This window comes from Octopus sinensis, linkage group LG19 (genome assembly GCF_006345805.1).
Source record: "Octopus sinensis linkage group LG19, ASM634580v1, whole genome shotgun sequence".
In the NCBI taxonomy this organism is placed as follows: Eukaryota; Metazoa; Mollusca; class Cephalopoda; order Octopoda; family Octopodidae; genus Octopus; species Octopus sinensis.
In genome coordinates, this window is record NC_043015.1 from 2,431,142 (window position 1) to 2,448,672 (window position 17,531).

General features: G+C 33.3%; 1 protein-coding gene across 1 annotated transcript; it reads left to right on the plus strand.

Moving 5' to 3' along the window:
- Positions 1-576: 576 nt before the first annotated feature.
- LOC115221992 lies at positions 577-17,308 on the plus strand. The gene is made up of 3 exons (XM_029792099.1): positions 577-925; positions 13,528-13,559; positions 16,924-17,308. The coding sequence occupies exons 1-3, from the start codon at positions 772-774 to the stop codon at positions 17,053-17,055; spliced, it is 318 nt and encodes a 105-aa protein (XP_029647959.1). The 5' UTR covers positions 577-771; the 3' UTR covers positions 17,056-17,308.
- Positions 17,309-17,531: the final 223 nt, after the last annotated feature.

Consider the following 17,531-nt stretch of genomic DNA (forward strand, 5'->3'; position numbering starts at 1 on the left):
TACTTGATAAAATGAAGGCTAATTTTAAATGTTGATGACTAGTATTACATTGCATTAATTTTGATGAAAAGTGCTACAATTCTTTATCTTGCAATCTTTGTCATTTACGCTTATGTTATTTTTTTCTATCTTCCTGATACATTCTTCAAATTAGTTCGATATTTTGTACAGGCACTTGTGTATTAGAATGAAGTATACCATGTGCGTTGGGTATATATACTCAAGCATTGCTGTGTTGTAGACATAGTTAATTTTACTTTTTATTCAGAGTATTAGCGACTATACTTTTGTTGAACTATATGCCCCTTTAACTATCAAATATGGGAAGAAAATGTGTCCCTTTGCGTGGTGATTATAATGTGCTTAAGGAAGATTTATGTGCAATATATTGAAGGTCAAAATCTGCCTAGGTACATTAACGTGCTAAATATCAAAGCATGACATTTCTAGTTAAGCTGGTGTTTGCAAAAGTGCAGCAGCTTGAAAAGAGAGCGAAGAAAATTATATTGATATTGACATAAATGTTACCATACGTATGAGAAACTTCGTTATGACAGTCGACAACGGACTTAGGATCTTTGTGTATTTGTCTGTTTCAACGCATTTACATTGCCTGAAGTTACTAATAAACAAACTAGAGCTAAATTGCATCCAAATGAATACCAGAATGCATGTAATAACTGGAAATTGTGCTTGATTGAACAGTATTAAGATGAATGCAAACAGATTGGAGGGACGTTCACTCGGACAATTGTAGCAAATAGGAAGGCAATGCTGAGGACGAACTTGAACGAAATCCATGCTGTAGAATACGAATATCACTTACATTTATTCCAACGGCTTTCATATCACCCACTATTATATAATCCAATTTCTCAAAGGAAACCTAACTCCATATCTCATTCTGTTTATATTATACGAAAACGTGAGTAATAATTCACTTTTGATATTGCATACAAAAAACGTCTTTAGAGGACTAATGGAATATTAATTTTGTTACTGAATCGGTGTAGCTGTCATTCCCTTTCTGTACATAACACCGCTTTGCCACCAAAATTTTATCAGGATTTGAATATCTATCATATTACTATGATTCTGGGAAATTCTGAATAGTTACAATTCCTGCTTTGAGACACAATTATTAAGTACGTCCGTCAATGAAACTGCTTAGTCAGTTAAGGGCAACATTAATACTATCGTCAGAATTTATTTGATACGTATGAAGGTGAGAATATATATCATGTATATACATATATTACATATGTGAGAGAGGCAGAGAGAGGTAGAGAGAGTGGAAAATATAGTGGAAGAGAGCGAAGAAGAGAGAGAAATTGATTGAGAGAAAGATGGATGGATCGGTGCATTGACAGTTACGAATATTTATTAAGGTAAGTTAAAATCTTAATAGTATTGTTTAATAACTAGCTAAAGTGCCACATTATGGCATAAAGAATTCACAAAAAATTAAGAATACACGTCAACACATATTTTGCTAATTTCGCGCATTTTTCTCTCATTCACAAACGATGCGTTGATATACTCACATATGTAATATATGTATATACATAACATATATTCTCAACTTCATGCGTATCAAATAAATTCTGATGCTAAAGCTTTTCTGATGGTGTCTGTGAAAAGGACGAAGATTGGACTACTACTTTACATTAACATCTTCTGTACATACATAATGAATGCATAGTCAATTGCAGAGCATTAGACTGGAAGTAGCTTCAAATTCTCTCTACTTGTATATAAGATAGACTGCTTCTGCTTTTTTTTTAGTTAGCTATATTGCAGCAAATAATGCCACTTCTAATTTATCACATTTTGCAGTTCTCAACTTTTAAATTTGTGGTACATATGTTTGACTAATTAGTCACTTTTTTCTGTATATAACGTAGTAAATTACCCAAAATCTACTTTAAAATATCTATAGTGTTATTTGTTAACTATAATAAAATATTCTTTTAATATTTAAATTTTAATTTTATCTGCAATATTTTAGGCAAAAGCTTTCTTATTCTTTACTTTACTTGAAATAATAGTCTGCGCTATAATTTTACCGGTATAATAACTTGTCCTGAACTTTTCTAGGTTTATAATCTTAAGAAATAAGATTATAATCTTATCAGAATTGAGGTTTATTATCTTAAGAATATTATCATGGTCGCACCTTTCCTTGTATTCCATGACTTTTCAAGGCATAGCTGTTATAAGATAATAAAATGGTAATTAATACTTGATGATTTTACCTTATAAAATACGCGATTTAATGATAAACATACACATATACCCTTCCCCCCACGCACACTCATATATATAAATATATATACATATATATATATATGTGTGTGTGTGTGTGTGTGTATGTAGGTGGAAAGTGTTTGTTGGCCATTGAAAAAACACACAAAAACCGTCAGATTCACGTCAAAAGGTAAATTTAATTTGCCAAAGTATTTTTGTCGATTTGAATCCGCGACATGATTCCTCACAAAATTCCGTGCTGCAACTGAGAAATTAACAGTTAAATCATGATATATACGTACGTATGTATGTGTACGTACGTATGTATGTGTGCATGTAGGGTATGCGTGTAGGTATGTGCGTGTGCATATGTATGCATGCATATGTATATGTATGCATGCGTATGCATTCCTGCATGCGTATGCATTCCCGCATGCCTATACGCATATACGTATGTACGAACTATGTACTTATGTATGTATGTGAGTATTTACGTATGTAAGTGTGTAGACTGGTCTCTGTGTGTATATATGTTTATGTGCATATGTAAATATGTTTATGTACTGATATGTGTGTCTGTTCAAGTTGTATACATGACTGTTACTTTGTCGATGAATGTATACACACACACACACACACATACACACACACACACATACACACACACACACACACACAATATATATATATATATATATATATAAACACATATATATATATATATATGTGTTTGTGTGAGTGTCCGTCTCGTCACCGTCTAACGGTGAATTGATAACATCTCTTAGATACATAAATACAAATATAAACCTAACAATATATACATAAAAGCACACGCAATCATATAAACACGTATGCACATTCACATATATACTTATTATCTTAAAATATACATATACATACGCTTATTCATCTACACATTTATATGTCACTAATTTCGCAGACAATGGTTAAAATTCATTCTTTTTCTAGTTTTCTCGCTTTTTTATTATACAATGACATATGCATGTTTATGTGCATACATACATAAATATATATACACACATACAGAAACGTGCATCCATTTACACACTCATACACACGCGTACACACACATAAACATGGACTCTAAAATACACACACTTTTACACAAACATACACACATATTATGCTGTGTACACTCATACGATTAAATACGACTTCATATATGTAATTCAGTATCATGCATCTTAACATTAGTGAATGGATTTATGTACGTAAATAAGGGAAAGGGGTGATTATTGATGGGTACACCCGAGGGGAATCTGGTTGTTACCCCATTCGGATTTAAATGTTGTATGTGAAAATAGTGTATAGGATACATACATACATACATACACACATGCATACATACATAGATGCATACATACATAGTACATATATATCATGAACTGTCACATTCTCAGATGCAGCATGGAATTTTGTCAATGAGCAGGTCGGCGTTCCAAAGCGACAAAAATAGTTCACCAAATGAAATTTCAACGTTAAAATTAATCTAATGTTTTTTTCTGTGCTTTTAAATGGCTTATAAACAACTTCCACGCAGTAATTGCTTTTGTCTAAGCACACTATTTCAGATCAGGGAACTTGCTATGGAAGTACATCTCCGTAAGAAATATATATATATATATATATATATATATATATATATATATGTATATATATATATATATATATATATGTATATATATATATATATATATAGCTATGTGTATTTGAATGCAAACTTAGCGGTAGCGACATCTATCTTGTGCATATGTACAGATTTTACATTGTTTTTGTTCCATGCTGTTAGATTCGAGTTCAATAATCGACTGAGCTGATTACGTTTATCATCATTAATGAAAATATAAGACATAAATCTAAAATGTGTCAGACAGTTGATAAAGCTATCACCAATTTTTGTGTCAATAATTGATGAAATATTGATGATAAGTACGAAGATATCGGCACGAAAAGTAATTATATATCGCTGAGTATGATAAATCTATTGATAACAAATGAATTGACTTTCAAAGTTTCAAGAGGTAAACTCTGAATTGCGATAGAATATACACTTAACTAACTAATAATATATAATACCTACTCACAGACAGACACCACCCATATATATATATTATATATATATATATATATAATATATATATATAATATATATATATATATATATATATATATATATATATATATATATATATATTATATATATTATATATTTATATATATATATATATATATATATATATATATATATATATATATACATATATATGCATATCTATATATACATACATATGAATGTATATATATGTGTGTATATATATGCATATATATATGTGTATATGTATATATATATATATATATAATATATAAATGTATGTATGTATATATTATATATATATATATATATATATATATATGTATATATATATAATATATATATATATATATATATATATATATATATATATATATATATATTTCTAAGTATCAATGAAATGCGATGTGTATCAACAGAAGCAAGGCGAGACAAGGACACAAAATTAATAAAGATAAATAATATATATATATATATATGAAACAAAATCAAAGACCAGCTTCTACTCCAAGTCATAAATGATGTATATTTATTGAACACGTATTTTGCAGATAAAAGGAATAATAAATAAGGTATGTTTTCAGTGGTTTATAAATAAAGCATAAAACACTTCCAACGACGTATGCAAAATGACAGTGGGATCTCGAGAAGAAATGATTTTTGTCGCTGGATGGATATTCGTGTACGTATATATCTACGTATCGTTTTACATATATCTATATATATATATATAATATATATATAATATATATATATATATATATATATATATATATATATATATATAATATATATATATATATATATGTGTGTATATGTATGTGTGTGTGTATGTGTATGGGTGTGTAGGGGTGTGTATATATTTACCGTGTGTTTTGGCTCAAATTTTGGCAGAAAGTCAGCAATTTCTGTAGATGAAAATGTCGGGTTCATCAACCCCTGTGCTCGACTGCCACTTGTTTTATTGACCCCGAACAGAGATCAATGCAACAGAATTTGAATTCAGAATGCAAAGAGAGATGGAATGCCGCTAAGCCATATTTCCGTCTTGCTAACGATTCTGAAATGTTTTTGTACCAAAATATTACTTGCTAAACATCTTTCGTTTTCCAAATCTCCTACCCTTGTCATCAACATATGACTCAGAAATATTAGCTAATTTGCTTTCAATAAGTACATTCATAAATGTCTTAATAAATTTCAATTCATCACTATTAGCTTATATAAGGGAAAAATCTACTCTACGTCAGCGGTATTTCAATTATATTCGCTTTGCACTTAGTATTGTAATATAATAGCTCTCATGACTAGGACAAAACTGTACGACTTCATTGATACTGCATTCTCTTCATCTTTTCGGAAATCATTCACCAGCGTGAATGAAACAAAAATGTCTGCAATCATAATATACAATTTTTAAGTAGGAAGAGGACATTTAAAGATAAAGCGAAGTATCCAAAACAAAATAATAATGAGAGGTAAGTATCTCCTATTAAATCAGTTTTAAGAGAGAAATATCCAAAAAACAATTCACAATCGATACCTATTTTCAAAATAAGATTAGAGCTGACTCTAAATAATAATCATATGAAAGATTAAGGGGATTTTGCAACCGAATTAATAAGATCGATTTATTCTTCATAACGTACTTAAAAGTAAGGATCTAAAAGTTACCAAAGTGATATATTTAATATTTTATATCCATATACTCACACACATAAGAGCACACGCACATGCACACACAGAGAGGGAAAGAGAGGAAGACCGATGTTAGATTTCCATAGCAGCTACATATATTCTTGTATTCTTGTATTATTTCAGTTATTTCACGGTGGCCATTGTGGAACACCGACTGGAAGAGTTTTAGTCGAGCGTCGAACAAATCAAACTAGGACTTATTTCTTAAGCCTAGTACTTATTCTATCAGTTTCTTTCGGCGAACCGATAAGGTAAGGGGACGTAAAGACAACCCTGGTTGTCAAGATGTGTTCGGGTGCAGCAAACACAGACACAAAGACACACACATACATATATACATTCCTATTACATGTGGGCGTGTGTGTATGTATATGCATACACACACATATAGGAGCACTCCGTCGCTTACGACGACGAGGGTCCCAGCTGATACGATCAACTGAGCAGCCTGCTTATGAAATTAACGTGCAAATTGCTGAGCACTCCATAGACACGTGTACCCTTTACGTAATTCTCAAGAAGACTCAGCGTGACAGATGTACCATTCATTTTCGCTAGCTGAATGGACTGGAGCAACGTGAAATAATGTGTCTTGCTCAAAGTCACACCGTGACTCCGGGAATTGAACTCACGACCTTACGATCGTGAGCCGAATACCACAACCATTAAGCTCCGAGCCTTTACACACACACAAACACACGGACGTGCACGCACATTTCGTATATACAACGGGCTTCTTTCAGTTTCCGTCTACCTAATCTACTCAAGAGGCTAGACACTCGCCGAAGGTGCGACACAGTGGAACTGAACAAATTAAATTATTTTAGCCCATCCCCACAGTAGAATGACACAGTTAAGGAGTAAAATTTACGAGGGTTGGCAAAAAATACGTAGGATAGCTGTGAAGTATTGCAAGGGTTAACCCTTAATAAATACATTGCAACCTCAGATTTTTAAAGAAGAATTCAAATCTAACTAATAGAGACTTCTCATGAAAATGAAAAATGAATTTCATCGTAGTATTATCAAGTACCTGTAGAAAAATGGTTTAACCTCTAAGGGCATACATGCTGAGATGGCTGCTACACTATAAAATGATGCTCCAGATGTATGAAGAGTAGAACAGTGGGCAGCTGAAATTCAGAGGGGAGGGAAAATCTTCAAACTAGTTCACGATCTGGAGGTCCTGCAACTGTCACCATAGAAATAAATTTGGACCTTATTCAATATATATTGATGACAGGCGAGTTACAGGAAATAAAATAGCCAACACCATTTGCATATCACGCGAGAGAGTGGTGATAACTTTGCACAAAGATCTTGGAATGTCGATGGTTTTCTGTGAGGTGGATTTCTCATCTTCTGACAATTGCTCGATAGCGCACCAGATTGGTCATACCTTGGAAAAAATTCATATTGTTTCAAGCAGATTCAGTAGGCTTCTTGAACGCTTCCTAACCCAGAATGAGGGATGGTTTCTTCACTTTGAGCTACCGCGAAAGAGACAATCCATGTACTGGAAACACTCGTCCTCAACTGCTCAAAAGAAGGCTCGAGTTGTTTCATATACATGGACGGTGATGTCTCAGGAATTTCGGATTCAAATGCCGTAGAGGTTTTAGATTATGTTGAAAAGAGCCAACATGCTCAGGCAGTTACAAAAGGTTGTCCTGAACAAACTCCCACAAAGACTGACGAAATAAACCTTGTTAAATCACGACAGTGCTCCAGCACAAAAGTCCTTGCTTTCAATGGCAGCTACGCGTGACTGACACTTTGAAGTGGTTAATCGTCTTCCTTATGTTATAGTTGATTTGAGTCAGTCTGAGTATCATCATTTTCCCAATATGAAAATCAGGAGGATCGCAATAATTATGACGGCATACCTGCTGTTGATGACTCTTTTCACCAACAGTTTGAAAGCTTCTTCACGAATGAGATTCAAGTATTGCAATTCCAATGGAAGACGTGTATGGACTGCAAAGGAATTATCTTGAGAAACACAACCCATTTGCTCACGTTCCATGTGTGTATCTTGTTCAGCCGATAAAACTTACATTTGACCTAGTGGAAAGTACGAAATGTTTCCTGATACACCAAAACATAAAAATCATAGAAATATTTGCCGAGCTCTTTGGTGCCGAGTGCACCATTATATGCTTTTATGTTGTGTCCAGTTAGGCTTCATTGTATTCTTTTCAACTGAGTCCATTTCGTGTGAATTTATATCATAGATATACGATTTTAATGTCTTAATGGTAAAATTTATACAATATAGGGAAACCGAAGGGAATATATATTATAGGTAATAATATAGGTAATAGATAACTTGGATATCGCGATTCAAGAATTGTACAGAATTCAATTATTGTAAGCCAATTCCACAGACAGATAATATCAGGAGATAAACCGTCAGTAATGTGTCATTCTGTAATTACATCTTTGTATCGAATAAAAGCTAGTGGTGCTGTTTTTAACACATTATAAGAAAAGCACGCTATATTATGTCGAATAACAGATTTCAAAGAACTTCGTTGAAAGTGGGTATTATGTTCCTTACTCTTAATCAGAGACAAATATATAACCTGGTGGAGGTGCTTACGGAGAACAATCAACCACTTAAAAACAAAAACAAAACCCGCAAAATACTTCCACACACTTTGTCAATAATTTTACATTATAATTTTTTTTGAGAATGAATCCAGCGTGTAAGAATTTTCCCTAACGTGCTGCAGAGAGAAATGACGATTACAAAAAAAATTACTGCAATGTAGGCTGCGATTATAATTGTCAAAACGCCTAATATTAGACGCCGAATACCAAACTTTTTGTAATAGTGGCCTTAATTTCATGCAATTATCGAAAAAGGAAATAGATGTAGAATTCAGAAATATGTAATTTCTGACAGATCTCCTCTTGATTAATCTTTATCTAACAAATTTCACACAATCCTTGTGTCGACTACATTTATTCATAATATACTTGACTAGTCTACCACACTGCGACAAATTATGGAAAGATGTATGTAAAATTACATACTTATATATTACACGATTAAAGGTTAGATTTTCGTATTGTGGGATGCAAAAATTTGATCGGATGTTTGTTCGATATAATTACATAGATATATTTTATGGCCTTACGAGTTTTCAGCACAAAAACAGGAACCTTCCTCCGAAGCATCGCAATCAATTTCAGTTGTGCCTACTGAAATTCAAAGTATTTGATTATAACTGACACATCCTGTATGCAGAAACGAACAGGAGCCAGTATTTAGTACTTTTTCATATATTGAAAGGTATTTAGGAAATATAATATTAGTTAGAACAAAAAGAAACAATAAAACTCTTCACTGTAAATGCTTTGATAACACTTTTCTTAATATGAGAAGTGCTTTGACGATCAAGATTTTCTGGAGTGTATACCATCATCACCTCTGTCTATAGACCATATATAATCTCCCACCATGGCAGTATTCCATCGTCCGTGCTATCTTCATTCCATAGTTGCGATGTCCTGATGAAATCTCTCACCATGCTTCTCACTGACATCACCCAAGTTTTAGGGGAAATATTTAGGTGAGAGTGCAAAGAATGAACCTTTAAGAACATACGACCACCCATTTTCTTGAAGTTTTCAATAAGTTTTGCTACCAGCTGTTCGCAATTACGATCCTTGTGATTTCCTAGGAATCCACCAACTGCATCGCGAAATGCACACCAAGCTGCTTTTTCAATTTTAGTCATAGCTCTATCCAGTTTCTTCGATTTAACATTGTATTTACTTGGGGACCAACAAGTATGCCACCCTTGAACTTAGCCTAAGGTAGCTTTGGAAATATAAGACAAATTTCTTGAAAAGCTTCTTGTCTAAAATCTAAGGCATTAACAAACTGTTTTACTAATCCGAGTTTGACATGAAGTTGGGGTAATAAGACTTTGTTGGAATCAATTAGAGGCTGTTTGAGGACATTTAACTTTCTTGGCTGCAGTTTCACTCGTTGGGGCAAAATGTACTCTCTTGTATTTGTCATAATCAGCTCTGCTGTCCCATAAGCAAAGGAAACGTGAATACTTTGTGTATCCCTTTTCCGAGCTAAGCATCTTGAAATCACCTCAAACATCTCACTTGAACTCATCGTAATTTATTTTCTCGAGAAGTTCTTTGATATTATCGTAATTTTCTTTCTTCTGTAAAGACTTCGTGATGAGCTATCTATAAACAGTCACCATTCTGCAGAATCATGCTTGCGTCTAGTAGCAGTAAACAAACCAATCATGTCTTAACAATAACACAGAACATTAATATGTTCATAGTAAATTTCAAATCTTCATGGAGTTTCCGGTACACCGACGTCTTGCAGTCTTCCTCCAGTAGATTCCATTCCTTCAACCTTGATGAAAGACGTTCAGCTCCTGAGTTAGTAAGACCCAGAACCCTGATTAAATCATCTAGCTCACTCTGATTTGGAAAGTGAGACTCCCATGTCGTTCTTGGTACGAAAGCTTCCTCCATTTCTTGACTGCAGCTACTTGTTGACTCTTCACATGAAATATTTTCTGGTGGTGGTGGTACTCGTATGCTGTTATCATCTGGGACAGGCGCTCTAGATGATGGTATGTCTGGATACTGAGAGCTTGTCTTCCTTTCACTTTTCTGTAATTTGTCACATCGATCATACAAAAGTAACAGCCATCGTGATGGTTCGATGTCTATCCATACCCTTGGAATGGCAAAAGGCATAGACCTTCCTGTACCTCTTAACCGTCCTTCTAGAGTAGGTGGACAGCTTCCACATGACACGTGGGGTTCATGGTTTGCCATGGTGACCCATGGGCATTCCGAAATAGAGTATGTACGCTATCCAGAATTTGGCACCTTTCGCGATCTTATGTAATAGCTTTTTTCCAATATAATAACCACACACGTAGCAAAATGTATCTGGAGAATGTTTACATACTCCAGTAGACACAATGAAAGCAGCAGAACTTAGCAATTTGTCTGAAAGAGAAAATTAGACATACATTATAACAATACCAAATACATAATAACATTGAAAGTCGCCATATTTTTTGAACTGTTAATGATACATTAAAAAAATAATTTTATTTTTGGAATCAGCAGAAAAATGGATTGATAAAAAATAAAGAAATTACAAAAAACATTTTTAAAAAGCTCTTACGTTGTGTTATAATTAAGGAAATTTTTCCGAGTTATCTAACCTAGAAATCTTGAGAAAATATTACCAAATCTCAGATACAGCATTCGGTAAATAAGATTAAGATCTTTCAATTTTCAATGTTTGATTAAAAAAAATCTACATTAGGTTACAATAAAATGGAAAAAAGAAGACTAGTAAATGCGTAACTATTTCTATATAATACGTAATAGGCATAGCAAATGTTTAGATTGAACGGCCTTTATTTGTTGTAAAATATACGCCAGCCGACATTGCAACTCCAAAACATGATATTAAAATAATGGCACATAAGTCACGATAATATTAAAGGATTGAAGAAAAGAAGTCCATTGTTTTTATATATTTTTCAGAGCGGGTGTTTATAAAGGGTTAGTACCTCAAAGTGTCGTCAAGTTATGCTATAACAACAAACAGAAACTCTTAGTTCAACATATGTTTCTGCTAATTGCTTTATCAAATGATGTGAGATATTGACAGATGCCATGTAAACTTTGCTTACCTATATTAGTTTTCCTTTTCTTCTAAGTAGAAGCAGAGAGAAAATCAGATAGTTAATTATGGTCATAAAGTAGATTTGATATACATATTAGAGCTACACACAATTCACATGCAAGACTTTCATTGAGAGAGATGGATTTTATATATATGTAGATGCATTCGATTATACCGTATTAGAGTTTAATTAAAATAAATCACAATTCTGAATATACAGTAACACATAGACAGACACACACTCGCAAGCAGGTACACGCACAATATCACACAGGCATGTGTATGTACGCACGTACGCCTGTATGTATGTCTGTATATATGTATATATATATATATATATATATATATATATATATATATATATATATATATATATATATATATATATATATATGTATGTGTGTGTGTGTATGCATGTAGGAATGAATGTATGTATGTATCTATACATAAACATATTAAAGTGCATGTAAACATAATTTAAGAATTGAAACCAGGTCAGATAACAGGTGCGTGTATAACTGAAATCTAATTAACATTTGTTCATATCTAATTGCGTTCCATAGTTAATTACCTCATTATAGTTGCACTTTCTACACGAACAACAAAAGTAAAAGTTGAAAAGCAAACGTAATTTACGAGTATATATACATATGAATTTATGTATATATATTTGTGCATATACACACGCACACACACACATATATATATATATATATATTATATATATATACATATATATACATACATATATAATATATATATATATACATATATATACATATATATACATATATATATACATACATATATATACACACACATATATATACACACACATATATATATACATATATATATACATATACATACATATATATATATATATACATATACATGTATATATATACATGCTGATGTATGCGTGTCTCAAACTTAAACTTAAAAATCAGTCCACACGTTCCCAAAGGCTTCAGCGAACTCAGATGCATAGGTAAAAAAAACAAACAATCGGTGATTGTATTCCCGGAGGTAAATCAATCATTTTATGCTAGGAAATCATTCTCTACTATTTACAGATTTTCATTTTATTAGTATTGTATTCATGACCCATATAATGATCCATATAAGACCATTAAAAGAGCGATGATTTTCTTTGAAATTGAAAATGGCCAAGCAAGGTTTTGATTAATAAGATCCAAAAAGATTAGATTTCAAGTACATGCTATTATACGATGTCAAATTTAGTTTCACTATCAATTTCTAGATTGAGCTTGACTTGACGACATTCTGAATAAAAATATAAATATATACATTACATACAAACTTTAAAGGACTAACCACTAAAAGTGGACAATCAATATGCTAGATATAGCCGTCAAAATCGCTATTTTCCGCGAAGAATGTGTTCTCAAGAAAAAACCGATGTTTTTTTTTACTTCGTATATTTCTCATTTGTCTTGCTTATTTTTTACACTTTTTGGTTTTGTGATGACTTTTTTCTTCAGAACAAACTCTTCTTAGAAAATAGCGATTTTGACGTCTATATCTAGCCCATTGACTGTCCACTTTTAATGGTCAGTCCTTTAAATTTTGTATGTAAAAAATATTTTAATCTTCGGATTTTTTTAATATGCTAGACCACTGGTTTTAATTGATTAATATCAATCTCTACATTTATTCAATTTCATATATATATATATGTATATAAATATATATGGGGGGGGGTCGGAAATTCAATGTAGAATATGCTAAAATATTTTTATAAAAAACATTTCAGTATCGGTTCCAGTCATTCAGACACTTTCAAATGTAAGTATGGAAAAGATTTTGGAAAAATTAAATGAAAAATATTTAAAAAGAAAATTTTGATAGCATTCAAATACAAGGGGCATTTTCCTTGTTTCTGCCTGTCTCTGTCTCTCTTTACTCTTGTGGCTTCGAAGCCGTTGTATATATATATATATATATATATATATATATATATATTATATATATATATATTATATATATATATATATAGTGCAATGTGTATTGTCAGTTCATTATTGATGTATCAATGCAAAAACATTACAAATATTTTTCTTTTAACACCAGGGTAACTATTTCTCCTGGTGTCCAATATATTGGAAGCAAAGAATCGAAACCCTACCATCTAGGGATCTGGCAGTGCCAGTTGAACATCCTGGTTTCAGGACATTTACCCTTCCTCAGAGAAGGTGGCCATTTATTTTAGCTTGCAATATATAACCAAATAAGTGACTTCTGCAGTCGATCTTGCAACAAGCAAGGTACACGTAGTACCTATTCTTAAACGAAACTTTTCTTGCTACTTCAACATGGCTATTCTGTACGGGCTATTCCGTATAATACAATGTTAAACGCAACAGCACACTTTCTCCGTTGCTAACGAAGGGCAAATTCTTTGAGCCCGAACTGGTCTACTAGTCCTGACAACGTTTGTGTCATTAAACATCTGGAATTTTAAAAAATTAGTACTAACACCATACCATACGGCACAGCCTTGTACAAGTGGCTACAAACAGTTGAGTTACTACTTGCATCAGTCATCGAGATTTTAGATCTACCTACTTTGTTCTATATATATATATATATATGTATGTATGTATATATGTATGCATATGTATATATATATATGCTTATAAATCTATCCATTATAACCATTACCTATTGACCGATGCTTATATGCCTTCATACATACGTTTGCACAACACTGTAACACACACTCACATACTTATGCATGTATACTTGCATGAATGTATACGTGCTATCATGCCTATGTACGTATTTGTGGACATTCTCATGCTACATACACATTGAACAATACAATGCTAAATGCATTTGAAGTGAGCTGTTGGTAAAGTTTGGACAAAATACGGCAGCCGTTTCTAAGTAAATTCTCAAAGCACATTTTGTTGTACGTAATCGTATCACTAATCCATTTCAATGTTATCAGTATATTTTATATCTGCAGCTGAGGCTTATCAACACGTTAAAGGTAAGAGCAAAAATTCCATAGTTATGGTATTTACTTGCTACAGATTTCGTCTGAGAAATCTACTAATTCATACTTCGAAATGTGACATGCATGCATGCATACACACACACACACACATACATATATATATATATATATACAGAGAGAGAGAGAGAGAAAGAAGAGAGAGAGAGAGAGAGATACATAATTATGTGCGTGTATATATATAATATATATATATATATATATATATATATATATATATATATGTATAACTATATATATAAGTAGATAGATATAGATATATAATTATGTGCGTGTGTATATATGTATATATATATATATATATATATATATATATATATATATATATATATTTATATATTATCTATTATCTTTTACACATTTCAGCCCATGGCTGAGTTAATGCTGGTGCACCACCCGTAGTTACTCGTTGTTTTGGGTGAAGTAGCGAGTTAGACGTGGCTGCACTTCTTACCTTGCCACGATATTGGTTCACCTGATATCTCCGATAGAAACCCATCCAGAACCTTCCTTGAAAACGTCTACATCGATGCCCTGTAGATCTCTAAGTTAGCCTGGCAGGATGTTGAACAATTGCGGGTCCTTCAATCACAGACTATTGCAGGAGTGTGTTCTTATTTTACATGGGGAAGAAATGATCATTGGTATGATGCAGGGCCGTCCATTTCGAGCATTTCTATAGCTGTCAATTCCAAAATTGGTAGCTATATTCTCCAAGATCTTCCAAATATATATTACCGCATGTCTGCCTCATCTTCTCTCCAGGGAATAGCGTCTGCTAATTGCCTATCTTTTACCTCGAGTCAGTATTCTTTGTCTATTGACGCTGGATTGCTTCGAGTTCCAAAGTTTGTTTCATATTATCTGGGGTCAATAGTTGGGAGCAGGAGTGCAAGATGTTGAGAACGAAAGTCGTTCAGAGGATTACCATGGTTTCCCTTTTCCTGGTTCTGAATATCCTCAAAATCCACCCAGCGAATTCCCTGCACAGTGTGTCCATCTCGGTAATATGCACATGGAATGTTGCATCATTCCTCATGTGAACCTCCAGGTCACGCACCGACTCGGGAATGTATCACCTTCTGGTCCAGTGTATTCCGATTTTATTACATTCATGAATTTTGGACGCAACACCAATCTCAGGTTTCGGAAATACTCCATCCTCAGTTGACCTTTCATTTCCTATTCCATTATGTCGTTTTATTATGCCTCCGACTGAATGTGTTTCATCAAGTCTCTCTTCGGTAATTCTATCGCTTTTAAGGGACTGTACCTTGCCAATTTTTAGGTAAATTATTCCGCATTCTTGAGTGCAAATTCCATTCGAATATCAGTTAAAAAAACAGTGGACCGTGTTCAACAAGGAACTCACTTTGGTCACATCTCGGCCATACAGTGTTAAATCATCCATGAATAGGCAGTGGTTGGGTGTTTGGGAGTTTTTGTTTTGTTGGTACCTCAGATTCATTTTCATAGTTCCCAAAAACAAGGGTATCATGAAGAGAACAAGAAGCAATGTAGAAAGGCAATCACCCCGGAAGATTCCTTTTCTAATGCCCAGAGTACCGAAGCTTTTCTCGTAAAATAACAGTTCTGTTTTCCATCCCAACCTATTTCCCGTCAGGAAACACGTTACATTCTTCCATTCCTCGTAATTCCAAGAAGATCTAAGCACTCTATGATCCACGAATGTAAAATTATATCATTAGCTTTCCAGGCCATTCTTAGATTTGTTCTCCTTCGTTTACAATTTGCATGGCCATTTGTTCTGCCAATATTTGTCATTTGGTACCTCTGCCTCTCTTTCTACAGATTTTTTATTCCGTTGGTAATAAATCGTTCTGATTAAGAAGCTTAACCATTTTTTCTGCAATTCCTCCTGACAGTAACTTTCACGTTAATGGGATGCAGGAAAATGGTCTGTAATTGTCAGCATCATTCACTTCGATGCATCCTTCAGGCACAACAACGTTCGTCCTCTTGTCAGACTGACATTACTTCTCCATTGAATAAGGCATAAAGTTCCTCTACGTTCAATCTATGTCAACTACTGAAATTTTTCTATCCAAAAATCCTTGTACAACATCAGGTCCTGCTGATTTCCAGTTGCTTATTCCTTTACTCATATTTCAGATATTGTCTTCTGTGACCGCCGAGAGAAGATACTTACTGCAACGTTCCTCACTGCACACCTGTGAATTTCAGATTCAACCAAAGAAGGAAGGAGAAGAGTTTTCACTTAATCTGTGTCTTACGAAAATCTAGCTTACTGTTTGAATTAGTCTGTGAAAGTGTGATTTCCGCTGAAGAATTTTACGATGTCAACAAGTAATCTTCAAATGACGCTTTGGGAACCAGACTAAAATTGCTGCAGCTCGGTTGGGATGCGTTACTCAACCCTCCATATTCACCAGATATTGCTCCTTCGGGTTTCCACTTATTCAGAATGGTAATTTCAATTCGTTGGGTGACATAAAATGATACCTTGATGAATTATTTGCCATGAAACCACCTCGAATCTGGGAAGAGGGTATTTTCAAGTTAAAGGACAGATGGAAACGCATTGTGGAACCAAATGGTTCATATTTGGTTGATTAAATATGTAATGGCAAGTGTTTATTGACGTTTTTCTTTCCTTTAAAAATCAGCTCTAACTTTCCGATCAAACCAGTATTCTGCCAGAAATAAAGGCGGTGGGCTGGCAGAAGTGTTAATACGCTAAGCATAATGCTAACAAGTAT